This window comes from Lotus japonicus, chromosome 3 (genome assembly GCF_012489685.1).
Source record: "Lotus japonicus ecotype B-129 chromosome 3, LjGifu_v1.2".
NCBI classification, from domain to species: Eukaryota; Viridiplantae; Streptophyta; class Magnoliopsida; order Fabales; family Fabaceae; genus Lotus; species Lotus japonicus.
In genome coordinates, this window is record NC_080043.1 from 214,096 (window position 1) to 227,701 (window position 13,606).

At 39.3% G+C, this 13,606-nt stretch overlaps 3 protein-coding genes across 6 annotated transcripts; 1 reads left to right on the plus strand and 2 right to left on the minus strand.

Annotated features, from left to right (window-relative positions):
- Positions 1-2,783: 2,783 nt before the first annotated feature.
- On the minus strand, positions 2,784-7,617 carry LOC130742538 (receptor-like protein kinase). Of its 2 annotated transcripts, none has more exons than XM_057594635.1 (3): positions 4,702-7,617; positions 4,268-4,609; positions 2,784-3,061 (listed from the first exon to the last, which is right to left on the minus strand). In XM_057594635.1, exons 1-3 carry the CDS (start codon positions 7,592-7,594, stop codon positions 3,042-3,044), a joined length of 3,255 nt encoding a protein of 1,084 aa, XP_057450618.1. In that variant the 5' UTR covers positions 7,595-7,617; the 3' UTR covers positions 2,784-3,041. The 2 variants fall into 2 exon arrangements, with proteins under 2 accessions (XP_057450618.1, XP_057450617.1); XM_057594634.1 differs by lacking the exon at positions 2,784-3,061 and adding an exon at positions 3,081-3,218.
- On the plus strand, positions 2,955-11,646 carry LOC130742540 (serine/threonine-protein phosphatase 7 long form homolog). Of its 3 annotated transcripts, none has more exons than XM_057594636.1 (6): positions 2,955-3,090; positions 3,185-3,325; positions 8,728-9,554; positions 9,647-9,740; positions 9,854-10,255; positions 10,341-11,646. In XM_057594636.1, exons 3-6 carry the CDS (start codon positions 8,737-8,739, stop codon positions 11,241-11,243), a joined length of 2,217 nt encoding a protein of 738 aa, XP_057450619.1. In that variant the 5' UTR covers positions 2,955-3,090; positions 3,185-3,325; positions 8,728-8,736; the 3' UTR covers positions 11,244-11,646. The 3 variants fall into 3 exon arrangements, with proteins under 3 accessions (XP_057450619.1, XP_057450620.1, XP_057450621.1); XM_057594637.1 differs by having other exon boundaries at positions 3,199-3,325; XM_057594638.1 differs by lacking the exons at positions 2,955-3,090; positions 3,185-3,325 and adding an exon at positions 7,859-8,605.
- LOC130749559 (uncharacterized) lies at positions 11,386-12,021 on the minus strand. Its single transcript, XM_057602933.1, has one exon. It carries the CDS (start codon positions 12,019-12,021, stop codon positions 11,386-11,388), a length of 636 nt encoding a protein of 211 aa, XP_057458916.1.
- Between the last annotated feature and the right edge of the window lie 1,585 nt (positions 12,022-13,606).

Genomic DNA, 13,606 nt, shown 5'->3' on the forward strand with positions numbered 1-13,606 from the left:
TCATTTTGGGGTCTCTCTGTGGGATTTCAAGGTATATATTCATAGATCTAAATTTTGCTATGTAATTTTAATTTACATAAATTAAGCATACATTAGGAATTTTGTATGTTTATGCATCTTATCTCTTAGCTTATATAGAACTTCAAATTCCCTTCTTTCCTTGATGTATAACCACTTACTTAATGTATTAAACTATTTAATTGTTATTTAGTTGATTTTCCTTACGGATGGTTTAGGTTTTGTTTCTTATTTGTTCTAAATTATGTTGTTGGTCTTGACTGGGGTGCACCTATTTGGAATATTATTATTGTCTCTCCAAACAAATAATTTTCTCGGTAAACAATAAAAAAATGTTATTAATTACAACTAATTTAATGATATTAAAAATTTATGACTTAATCTAAAATATTTCAAATTAACTTAAAAATTTATCATATTGTTAAATTTTAAAATTACTTCAATGTTAATTGTTAAATTTGGTTAATACTATATATTTCATAAAGAGAACACTAATACTATATATTGAAATGTCTTAACACAATTATTTTTTTATTTTTATATCTTATAATTAAAATGCTTTTTAGTGTATATTTATTTTTTAAATTATAATAATTTTATGTAATGTAAAAATATTGTAAATAAACCCGTGCAACGCACGGGTAGTAATATCTAGTGTTTTATAATTTTGAGCTATGGGGTTTCCTTAACCCCAAATTTTCAAAGTAATTTGAAGAGTTTCAAGCTTGAACTTCTTTTTATTTCTCTATTTTCTTGAATTTATTGCTTTGAAATATTGAATGTGAACTGGACTTTATTTCTCTACTGTTTCTTAATGTTTTCATGACGAGGAAGAACAACGTTCATTAAAGTATAATTGTTTGTTGCATGTTATGATCTTGGTAAAGTGTGTGCGTGTTTGTTCAATTTTAATTTGATGATGTTATGCCACGTGAGCCTTGCTAAAATGTAGATGTGAATTGTTTTTGAAATTCTATTGAACTCAAGTAAAAGCCAACATGTCAAAATCTTATTTTTTCAATTCATGTTAAAATTTAACGTAACAAATTTTAGATTCTCCAATGATGTTTTAAAATAAGTGAAATCACATTTGTGTTGCTTTAACACCAAAACAAACATGAAAGTAAAGTATTGTTTTGCTGCTGCTATGGTATGCATTTTTTTGGGGTCAAAATATGCATTTTTATATAGGTGTCAAAATACATCTACACATTTGTCTTTTTTGTCCAACACAGCCCTTTTGTCTAGCTTATTTAGTTTTTGGGCTGTTTTTCTTAGGCCTAAAATACTGAGGTTCGAGCCCAAAAGAAATGCTGGAAGCCTCATCCGCCTCAATTTCTTTCCTAGCATCTTCTACAAAATTAAATGTGAGTATTACTCGGATTGTTTGCATTATAAAAACAATTTTTGCATCGTATGGTACAAGGAAATGAAGGAATATAGTTTACAATATCAAACAACCGAAAATCAAAATGACTTCCATCAGGGATATGTTTACGTGATGAACACGACCTTATTAAGGTTATGGACTAGTGAAAATGTGTTTGATTCACCAATTTTCAATAGATCTTGTCTCAGGAAGCTCATCACCAAAGGAATATCCTCCAACACAACACTACAACATATTCCTCCATATCCCAATTGGTGACAGAAGCAGAAACATCATTTGAAAACCAACCAACAATCATATTAATAGTTTCTCTAAATCTAACGCACCTTGCGACATTAGATTTAGCTAAAAACGCATCAACCAAACAAATCGATTCCAATATTATCTAGCTGCTTCTTAACCTCCTAAACCTCTTCCAGATCTAGGTCACGCACTCAGAGAGTTAGGGATTACGATGTGAGAACAAAAGGTGTCGTGAGATAGACCAATATGAAGCCCCAAAACACAGAGAAATCTAGGTAATTAATCACTCAAAAGAGCAAGATCAAGGTAATTTATCAGATAATCACAATCGACAGAGATACATCAAAATCATCCAAATCAATGAACGTTGCTTCTAGCGTGACACGAACAGGTGGCTATAGGCGTGGTGATCGCAACTCGCAAGCGGCGGTGCGAATGGTTGGAAAGGAGTGAGGCAGTTGCGGACTGAGGACAGAGGTGTTGAGTTTGGACGACATACACAGTACACAAGCAAAGAGAAGAAGGGGAATGAGTATCACCGACTCAAAAGTAAAAGGAGAGGAATGTGTTTAATATTACATGATTGCCACCGCGTTTTCTCTATTTCGTTTCCATTTTTCACGAAAACATTGAAAACAACTTTTTTTTATTTTCAATTTTGAGCCTATTTCTGGAAATATTTTCACTCAAAACATTTTCTAATATTTAACCAAACATATTTTCACCTATATTTTCTATTTTTAGTGAAAATGAAAACAGAAAATATGCAAACCAAACAGGCTGACATAGTCATGGAAACCGAGCGATTCCACGCGCGATTCTGTTTAGGTTGGATGGAAAAATAGACGACAAGGACAAAAAACGAAACTGTAATTTTTTTAAGGATGAAAAACAAAACAAAAATCCCTAGGGACGAAAAACTTATTTAAACGAATTTTTTTATTGAAACATACTCACCAATTTACCTACAACTTTTTTAATTTATTCCTATTAACAAAATAATTACATAACTTTGTTTTGAAATAAGTACAAAATTTCATCAGATTTGTTTTGGGAATTTACCTATCAATTTAATTTCTCTATGTAGATTGACCTATCATAAAACTTTAGTCACGCTAAACAATAGTACGAGTAACAGAATGCAAGAAACTCAAACATGATAGGTGTACATTGTGGGATACTATGTGTTGTTAAAAACAAATGAACGCTAACTAATCATCACATGGGTGGACGAAAATCCATTCATTCTGAATCTCTATTTGTAGCTTTCTGCAGCACTCCAATAGCTTCTATCCTGCTTTCTCTAAATTCTTTCCCATCTTTCTCTGGTGTACAGGGGACTGGCCAACATGTTTGGCTTAGAAATATTGGAGATGTTGAATCATGTGCTCTACCATGATGCAACAAATCCTGTTAAGAAAACCAGAACCCTTCTTCAGGTATCTATTATACTGCTTTGTTTTAGTTTTTAACTTGGATCATAATATTTTCACTTTTGGTACTTAAATTTGGCAACACTGACTTGTCTTCAAGGTAACACCTTTCAGATGGATATTTCTGTCAAATCCTGCATTTATTGGGGTTTTATTTCCATGTGATCTAATATAAGTGACTTCATGAAGACAACAAAAAGATTGACAATTCTGATTGTTCAGGCAGCAAAAGTATTAGAAGGTGAGCCATAAAATGAGCTCAATTGTTGTTACAAATTTATCTTCATCTGTGTAAATGTCTAGATTTTATTATATCTTCTGAGATAAGGATCATAGTTTAGAACTTATAAAAAAAAGTGAATCGTGCATAAATAAAAAATAAACAAATGATTTTACTATCTTCTAATCTTAACTGTCAAGAATCAAGATGGGTATTTAGGGAGAGAGGATTGTTAGTAAATGCATTTAGCTAGTTAGAAAGTTAGAGATGATTGGCTATAAAAAATAGGCAGAGAAGGTTAGTAAGTATTATCAGATGTTAAGTTCTGGATTGAAGTATTAAGTAACCCCATATTAGTTACTACTTAGAACAGTTAGTTAGGAAGTTAGAGAGTGAGAGATGATAGGATATACATAATAGCATCTGGGAATATGATAAATGCCATGACTTGAGAAACTGCACCTCTTTGTTTGTGTTGTCTACATTTTTTAAATCTCAAAATTGTCTTGGTGCTCTACATTGATGATTCACTGCTGGGAGCTTACATAATACTAGTATTAACGAGCCATCTTGGTTTGGGCTCACTCTACTTGAATACTTTTAACTTGATAGCACCTTGGGTAGTGCAGAAACTGGTGCATTGACAGGGTCTATGCCCTCCAAAATCCGCAGAGGACATTATATTTTGTGCACCTTTAAATGTTCTACTAGTTAAGGGACCAAAAGTGAATAAATGTGTGGCTACAGCTTGCCTATTCAGGTTTCCTTAACGCTTTCCTCCCATTGAGACACAAGGCCAGGGATAAAGAAATAGGACTGGATTAACTCTACTAAGTTTCAATATTATTCAAGTTAACTCCTCTGCATCACCTAGTTGATTATACATATACAATAATGCAGACACCGAGACTATAACCACATAAGCAGCAAAATGCATAAAGCAAAACGGCTATCGCTTCTTACTTCTTGTTCTTTGTCGTAGATCAGCATCTGATAATTGCTTGGTAACATCTGTCATCGTGGGTCTCCTGCGTGGATCCTGCTCGGTACATCTCAAAGCCACCACAAGCACTTTGGTAGCATTTTCCATCTTATGAGTATCTAGAAATTCCTCTGAAAGGCTTGAATCAACAACTTGGTTAATTTCTCCTGTTTCATTCCACACTGATCTAACCCAACTCACTATATCAGTACCCTCCACAAATGATGGATCCACTGCCTTCTTTCTTGTTATCAGCGCTAGCAAAACTACCCCATAACTGTATACATCAGACTCCCTGCTATTTGCTGCTGTATAAGCATTCTCTGCAACAACACAAGCCAATATATAAACATGTCCAGAAATTTGTAAAGGAATGAAATTTCCAATCAAGAAATAGTAAATGCCCAAGAGTTACCTGGTGCTATATAACCAATTGTACCCGGCACACATATGGAAGGATTTGAAGTAGAAGCCTGATCCAAAAGTTTGGCAATGCCAAAGTCACCTATGTGAGGCTCCATATCAGAGTCCAGAAGAATATTTTTCGGCTTGATGTCGCGGTGCACTATGGGAGGATCGCAGTCATAATGGAGATAAGTCAATCCATGAGCGATTCCAACTGCTATCTTGTACCGGATATTCCACTCTAAGGATGCAGGTGGGTTCTTTTCATGTAAAACATCATGAAGGCTTCCATTTGGCATGTAGCTGTACAAAATCAGACCATAATCTTTCTTCAACCAAAAGTCTACCAACTTGACCAGATTTCGATGCTTGATTTTGCCAAGAGTTTGAATTTCTCTGACCATGCTTAAGTTCTTGCCTTTGCTGGCAGAAAATTCTAGCTTCTTTACAGCAAAAGCTTTGTCTGGACCTACAAGGGCTTTATAAACAACTCCATGGGCTCCTCTGCCGATAATATACCGATCATTTAGGTTTTCGGTAGCCTCCATGACTTTGTTAAGAAGGGACGAAAGACCTTCATTAGCAGCAATATCAGTGTCCTGCTTAGATTTTCTGCCAAAAACAAAAATACAAAGTAGTCCTAGAACCAGCAGGACAACAAATATTGAAGATCCAAGTGCTATCAGCACAATTTCAACTTTGCTGAGGCCTTTCTGATTAGCTGATTTGCTATCACATGGTTTTAGAAAGCTGCTTTCATTGCAAATGGAGCCATCAGATGGTGAACAACTGATACATAGCCCAGGATTCCCCACAAATGATGACAATGAGGAATTAAGCCTCTTCATTAGCATCTTTGGTACACGACCATGAAAAGAATTGTATGAAACATTGATTTGAAGTAATGAAGATAGTTCACCAATAACTTCTATGCTTCCTGTCAAATTGTTCTGAGATAGATCCAGTGTTTGCAAAGTATTCAGGTTTCCAATTTCAGCAGGAAGGTCACCTATCAACCCATTTGAACTTAGATTCAACCCATACCTCAAACTCTGCAATGCTCCAATGGATCCAGAAATTCTGCCTCCAAACATATTGCCACCAAGCTGAAGTTCAGAAAGCAATTTAAATCCTGACAAGAAAGAGGGAATACCCCCACTAAAATGATTCTCACTTAAAATCAATGTGCTTAACCTCATCCATCTCTGCAGACTCGATGGCAACGAACCATTTAGGAAATTGAATCCTGCATCAAACTCTTCCAATTTTGCACAATTTGACAACTGAAATGGCAAAGGACCTTTTAAGTTGTTGTGAGCAAGACTCAAAATCTGAAGATTCATGAGGTTTCCTAGCTCTGAAGGTATAAGCCCAGTAAACTTGTTCATGGACAAATTTAAGTTAGTGAGATTTGTGCAGCTTCCCAAACCTGATGGAATTGCACCATTGATTTTGTTGTTGCTGATATCCATAAAATAGAGATTGGGGTTGCTATCAAAATCAGGAAGGGGCCCAGTGAAGTTATTTTGTTTGAGAATTACCCTTGTAAGAGTTGTACAGCTTCCAACATTAGGAGGTATGCTACCTTGAAGTTGATTGATTCCCATAAGTAGCAAGCTCAACTTCTTCCCAAAACAAAGATTTGGTGGAAGGTTGCCTGTGAACTTGTTGTTTGTGAAGTCCAAAGCTACTAGACTGCTATTAATTCCCAAGCTTTGAGGTATGATTCCAGAGAACTGGTTGTTAAACAATGAGATGTTTTTCAGTTGCTTGAGCTCAGTCATCTCCAAAGGAAGTTCCCCTGAAAGACTATTGTTGTACACAAGGAGATACTGAAGACGTTGAATCTTCCAGACGCTAAGCGGAATTTCACCCGTCAATTGATTACTAAACAGTTCAAGGTCCTCCATTTTGCTCAGTTTTCCAAGTTCACTTGGAATATTCCCCTCGAGTCGATTGGAATACAAATGTAAGCCCATCAAAGACCTGCAGTTTCCTATTTCAGGAGGTATCTTGCCAGATAAATAATTCTCAGGAAGGGTTAGCTTAGAAAGCTTGGTGAGTAGACCAAAGGAGGATGGAATCGTTCCATCTAAGTTACAGCCCACAGCAACAAGTTCTGTTAAACTAGTACAATTCCCCAAGGCTGAAGGAAGGCCTCCACTAAACACATTGAATGAGAGATCCAAAAACAGCAAATTTTTACAATTGCCAGAACCCAATGGAATAGTACCTGTAAGATTATTGCGGGCGACATCAAAATAAGTAAGCTCCTTGAGATTGTTTAGACTCTGAGGAAGGGTACCCTCCAACTTGTTTCTATCCAAATATAACTCTTGTAATTTGGTACAGTTCCCAATTGATGGGGGAATTGTCCGAGACAACTGGTTATCCTGAAGATACAAGAACTGGAGCTGAGTCAAATTGCCAATATCTGGGGGAATGGGGCCACTTAGATTGTTATAAGACAGTTCAATAAACTCTAGTCCATGGATTTGAGTCAAGAAATCAGGAATTTCACCAGTGAGTAGATTAGTAGAGAGGCTAATAAAGTTGAGGTGGTTTAAGTTTTTCAAGGTGTGAGGTATTTGGCCACTAAGGTAGTTATCAATGAGCTCTAAGTGCTGTAAGTGAGTCAAGTTTCCAATTTCAAGTCCAAGTTGACCAGTGATCCCATAACTAGTGAGGTTAAGGGAGACCACATGGTGGGCAGGGTCACATTGAACTCCAACCCATGAACATGGTGTGGAATGAGAGGCAACCCAGGAGGATTTTATGGAAGGAGACACGGATGTCCAGTGACTCAAGAGTGAGAGGAGAGTCACCCCATCTGAGTTGAGTGAAGAAACAGAATGCAAATGGAACAAGGAAACGAAGAAAACAAGCCACCAAAAAAGTCCCATAATGCAGTGTTGTGTTTGAGTGAGCTAGATAGAAACCAAAATGGCTTACCTTGGTTGTGGTGATGAGAAGAAGAAGAAGAAGAAGAAGATCCTTTATTTAATTCAATGGGAAAGGAAGTGTTCTGGTTTGAACGAAGAAAAAGGTGGAGGATCTGACCAGAAAACATTAATGTGAAAACGTAAAACTGTAATGTGAAACCGTGTTAGTGTCTGTGTCTTTGACTCTTTGTTCAGTTCACACTGTGACTTCAGGGTGGAAGTTCACACGTGTTGACATTCCCATTAGATTTATATCGTTACCTTTACCGTTCTTGCATAGTTGCATAATTGCATTGCATCTATGGGCTTTTTCTTCTGAATGGCGTGAAAGAAAATATTAATTGGAGAAAGAGGGTGAAAAAAAAACAAAATTAGCTGTCTGGGGTAGTTTTCTTTTAGCATTCGAGAGATTCCATGCGAATCCTAATAGGACAAACAACTTTTCCAGAACTGAATGACATGAAGTCAGGTTGACCAGGTACCATTCGTAGGAAACCTTGCGAATCCTAATAAGACAAGGAGAATCAGGTGCACCAGGAGAGATTCTCCTCCTTCCCGATGCAGTTTGACTGAGGAACAAGGGGCATTCGCAACAAAGCTCGCGAATGGCTGTCATTGGATGGGACGTAGCAGAGCTTGCAGGCATGCAGAGGCATGCAGAGGCTTTCGTAGCCTGCCACGCGAATAGCTTGTCGGCCACGATCAAAGCATGCACAGGCATTCGCACTTGACCTCGCGAATGGCTTGTTGGCTATGTTCTGCATTTCTGGCGGTCTGAAACCCCTATAAAAAGACCCCCAGAAATGTTGAAGCCTCATTTCTTTCAAGCCTCATTTCTCAACTTCACCTCTCCAACTCTCTCAATTCTCAACTTTCAAGCCTCATTTCTGAACTCTCAAGTGATAAGTTTGATACCTCTCAAGCTCTACCTACCCTCAAACTCTCTCAAGTGTAAAAGTCTCTATATTGTTGGTAATTATTTCTAACTCTATCTCTCATTCTAACCTTTCAAATATTATAGTTTATCATTTGTTTTTGAGTCTCAAACTTTCTTTGATGCCTAATTTTCGGTTGCATGTTATTACTTCATGAAGGTTTTGTAAATGGCGGATGAAGCAGTGCTAACTCTCGGTCCAAAAAATCCGACGTTGTTGGTGAAACAAAACAAACATGTGTCGGGATATGTTTGGAACCAAACAAGTAAGAAAGTCTTGAAGCTGAGATTACCCCACATTCCTTTGGATGGTGTCCCTCCACAAATCGAACAATACGTTCGATTGGCCGGATTTTACGAGGTCGCTCTATGTGGTTCTCTCAAACAAGACAAAGTGTTGATATCCGCATTGGTGGAGCGTTGGCGGCCCGAGACGCACACCTTTCATATGCCGTTTGGAGAGTGCACCATCACTCTTCAAGATGTTGCCGTTCAGCTGGGACTAAATATTGATGGACAACCTGTTACCGGGGTGACATGGTGTGACTGGTCTGATCTCGTTACTCGTGCGCTAGGAGTCACTCCACCGCGACGTGCTATTAGAGGAAGTTGTTTAAACATGAGATGGTTAAACCAGTGTTTTGATTTTCAAAACCTAGGTGCACTTGGGCCGGCAGAAGCTGAATTTGCTGCAAGAGCATTCATTTTGCGCTTGATTGGAACTTTCTTATTACCCGACCACTCGGGATCACATGTGCCTCTAAGATATCTACTACTAATAGAGAATTTAGCTCTGGCCTCCACGTACAGTTGGGGTTCGGCTGTGCTTGCAACTCTCTATCATGAGTTATGCCATGCAACCGGTTATGAACGACAAGAAATCGGTGGTTGTACTTATTTGCTCCAAATCTGGGCTTGGGAAAGGATTCCAATGACTGCCCCTGAAATCATACCGATATTGCAAATCGGCTGCCCCATCGCAGGAAGGTATGCACGTAATTTACAAGAAGTTATATTTATTTGTTCACATAAATGCGACAAAATAAGCCGTTAATAATTTACCCTAAATTTTATTTCAGGTGGGGAAGAAACCCAAATCGTGTTGACGTTGGTCGTCAAACGAATCAAATTGATTTGTGGCGGATCAAGCTCGACGAACTGAGAGCTGAAGACGTAAGTTAGTTATGCTAATATTATATTACGCTAATATTATATTATTTTGATATCTTGTCTCAATCATTTTATGTTTATGTTCTTAATTTTTTTCGTCTAATTTGGATGTGTAGTTTGTCTGGAGGCCATACCCAGATCATGTTATAAATTCGCTACCGGAACGGTGTTGGCAAAGTATGCACTTGTGGAGATCAGTTGTGCCAATGATATGCTACACCTTTGTTGAGTGGCACCAACCGGATAGAGTCTTGCAACAGTTTGGCATGTTTCAGGGGGTACCTGACCCACCATATCAAATTGATAAACTGCATGACATAACTTTGGCGGGGAAGGAACAGGAAGATTGGGTTACAGCCATGATGCCCTTTATACAGGTGTGGGGGCAAAGACACCAAAGGATAGTTCAGCAACCCGTGGTTAATACGTTAGCTGGCCCTAACGACCGTTACATGAAGTGGTACGCCCAACATTTCATTCGTTGGCTGACGCGTCAGAGTTCGACAACAGGGCAAATTGTAATGTTATATAACCTTTGCTTCTCTTTGTTCCTATGTTTGTAAATTTTGAAATACTAACTTTCTTATTTATTCACTAATGTAGGGTGAAAACATTCAACATGTGTGGTATGGACTTTCTGACGTCGATCGCGGTATGTATACACCTGAGGAAATGCAAAGCCAAGCCGCGCGTTGCCTTACTTTATGTCACCAGCTGGACAGGATTACTGTTCCTGCCGCGTCAGTTGAACTCATGCCTATGGACTTACCACGTCCCACAATTGAATACGTACCACATGTTGGAAGAGCAGAAGCACAGGGTTTGGGCAAGTATTGGAAAGAGGTGCATGCTCAGGATGTGACTATACATGGAGGTACTCTACCACCTCGAGAGGGCGAGTACTCGTTGTATCCCCTACATCAGGGTGATTCATACCGACAATACCACTTTGGTGGTGGGTCGAGACAGCCTGCAAATGAGTCAGGGTCATCTGGTAGTTCCCAACACTACCAAGAGCCACAGGTGCAGATGCCGGAGTCACAACCATATTCTGGCTCACAACCATACATTGCGGACATGTCGTTTGGTGAATCACAGTCACAACAATATTTTCAAGAGGAGCCTCATTCGATTTATGACCAGTTCAGGACACCGGAAATGCAGCACATTGATCCCCAAGGATGGAGCCCTGTACCTGGATGGGGAGGCGGTGGTGTAAGTGAAGTGTTGGAAATTCCCCGAGCTTCTGACGTGTTGAATCCCCGACCATCATTCTGGAATGTTGCCAACCCAGATGCAATCAGCAATGCACAGGCTAGCTTTGTGTTTGACTTGAACCAAGCATCTGGAGTAGGAGACAATGAGTCCAACATCCAACATGGACTTTCTTATGGCCAAGGTAGCCAACATGAGAACCAAGCAGAGCAGGAAGGTAGGCCATATCGAGTAGCGAGAGACACACCTTGGCCTGATTGCGGAACAGGATCCCATCGAATTCATCATTGATCTATTGTACTGTTTTTTGTTAATTAATGAATATGATGGAAAAACATTAGTTTAATTCAACAAACACACAACAAACACAAGCAACCCAAATATAAAAACAACCCTCAAACACAAGTACATCCCTCACACACAAGAACAACATCTATCTCTGTAGCGTAACAGATCTTCGACTCGATTGAGGCTCCGTCAAGTCCATCTCATTTCTTATTCGAGTTGACCTAGGACGACCCTTCGCCCTAGCCGTGGACGGATCTGGAACAATTCGATCCCCTTCCCTTGGTGGCATGTTCAGATCATTGCCAATTGGATACCACTGTCCTTGATACGCGTCCAATATGCTCTGAAGCGTATAAACAGGGTCCACCAAACTCCAATAGTCTAAACTTTGATGCATACAGGCAGCAATTGCGTGGTCACATGGATACTTGAATGTTTGAAAGCTCCCACATTCACATGTTCTATTGTCCAACCGCAGAGACCATACATACCCATTGCGATGCCTTCGCTGGTTAAAACCTTCCTCCACCTCAAACCTTGTCCTATCGATGCTGTACGTGCGCACGATATGAGCACTTGCGAGTAGAACATTCTTTTCTATGGCTACAATGACCTTTTTACAGAATATGTGGCCAGCGGCCTTTTCACGAGCTGCTGCCTGACCTCTCTGAACAAAGTAATCCACCATCCTCCCGTACGTGCATTTCACCAATGCAGTTATAGGCATGTTTCTTGCCCCCTTCAACACTTTGTTAACGGCCTCAGATAAGTTTGTTGTCATATGGCCGTATCGACGCCCACCCTCATCGCATGCTCAACTCCATGTCTGATTGTCGATGCGGTCAATCCAATCTCTGATAGCTTGACTTATTCCTCGAAACCGGCGGAGTTGTCTCTGAAAAAGATATGGACAAGGCTCGTAACCTGCACATTTTAACACAAATACAATCAACTTGACATTTAACCAATTCAAGTTTGAATGAATGAAGATACGCATGTGGCTTACCCATATTGATCAGGTCAAGCTTGTGCTTCTGATTCTTGAATGTACGATTAAAATTGCTGGCAATGTGGCGGATGCAGTAAACATGATAAGCATTTGGTGGTTGCCACCCGTTAGCGGGATTGCGTACTGCCGCCTTGATGCCAGCGTGTCTGTCAGATATCAAACATATACCCTGTTTTTGGGTGACCTTCATACGTATCAAGCGTAAAAACCATGACCAGGAGCTCAGATTTTCCCCCTCGACAATTGCAAATGCAATTGGCAAAACATTGTTGTTCCCGTCCTGTGTTGTTGCGATGAGTAAAGTTCCACTATACTTGCCGTAGAGCCATGTCCCATCAATTTGTATCACAGGCTTGCAGTACTCGAAAGCATCACAACATTGTTTGAAGGTCCAAAACACACGTTTAAATGTCTTTGAACCAACAACTACATTACCATTACAATCGATAATGTCACTTGTGGATATTGCGTAATAGGACCCAGGGGAAAACCGAAGCATATAATTCAGCCATCTAGGGAGCAAGTCATATGACTCTTCCCAGTCACCAAAGATCTGTGCAACCGCTCTCTGCTTCGCTTTCCAGGCTTTAAAGTATGATACTTTATACTTGAGCACACCAGTGATCCTCTCTTGAATAAGAGAAACAGGTACAGTAGGATGGGTACGTACCATATCTGCAGCATTAGAAGAAAGTCATAAATTACTAAGTATTTTTAAGGGTAACAAAATAATAATCATGAGAAAATATTGTACCAAGAATGAATGAACAGATAAAGTCGGATGTCATCTTCTTATGGTCCTGCGACGCTATCGTATTGATGCATGTATGCTGACCGCCCCACCTAGTTACCGTCCACATTCCAGTTTTTTTAGAACACATGGCCCTCAACTTCCAAGAGCACCCATTCGGACATCTTGCCACAAAGTATGTGGGTTTGGATTCAGCCACAATATAAGTTATATTTAGCTTAAAACAATAATGCTTGAGGGCCATCTGGACATCTTTCTTGGTCTCAAAACACTGGTTTATATATAATTCATCGCCTAGCTGCCACGATGTCCGATCATCCCCTCCAGTATAGAAATCTGTCTCTTCATCGGGGTGTTCCCAGTTAATATATGAATAGTGTGGAGACTCATTCCAAAATGGGGCTGGGACGCCTGTAACAAAGAAGATTTATACAAGACCCGATATATTGATAAATACAACACCTAAAGAGTTAAAGTGACTATACATACCATGCGTTTCGGGAGAAACATTCACCGGCGTCGGTAATCCAATAGGAGGTCCGGGATTGCCGTCAAAGCCACCCTCGTCCGAGTCGGACGAGTCACCTCTTTCACCCAATCTTTCAT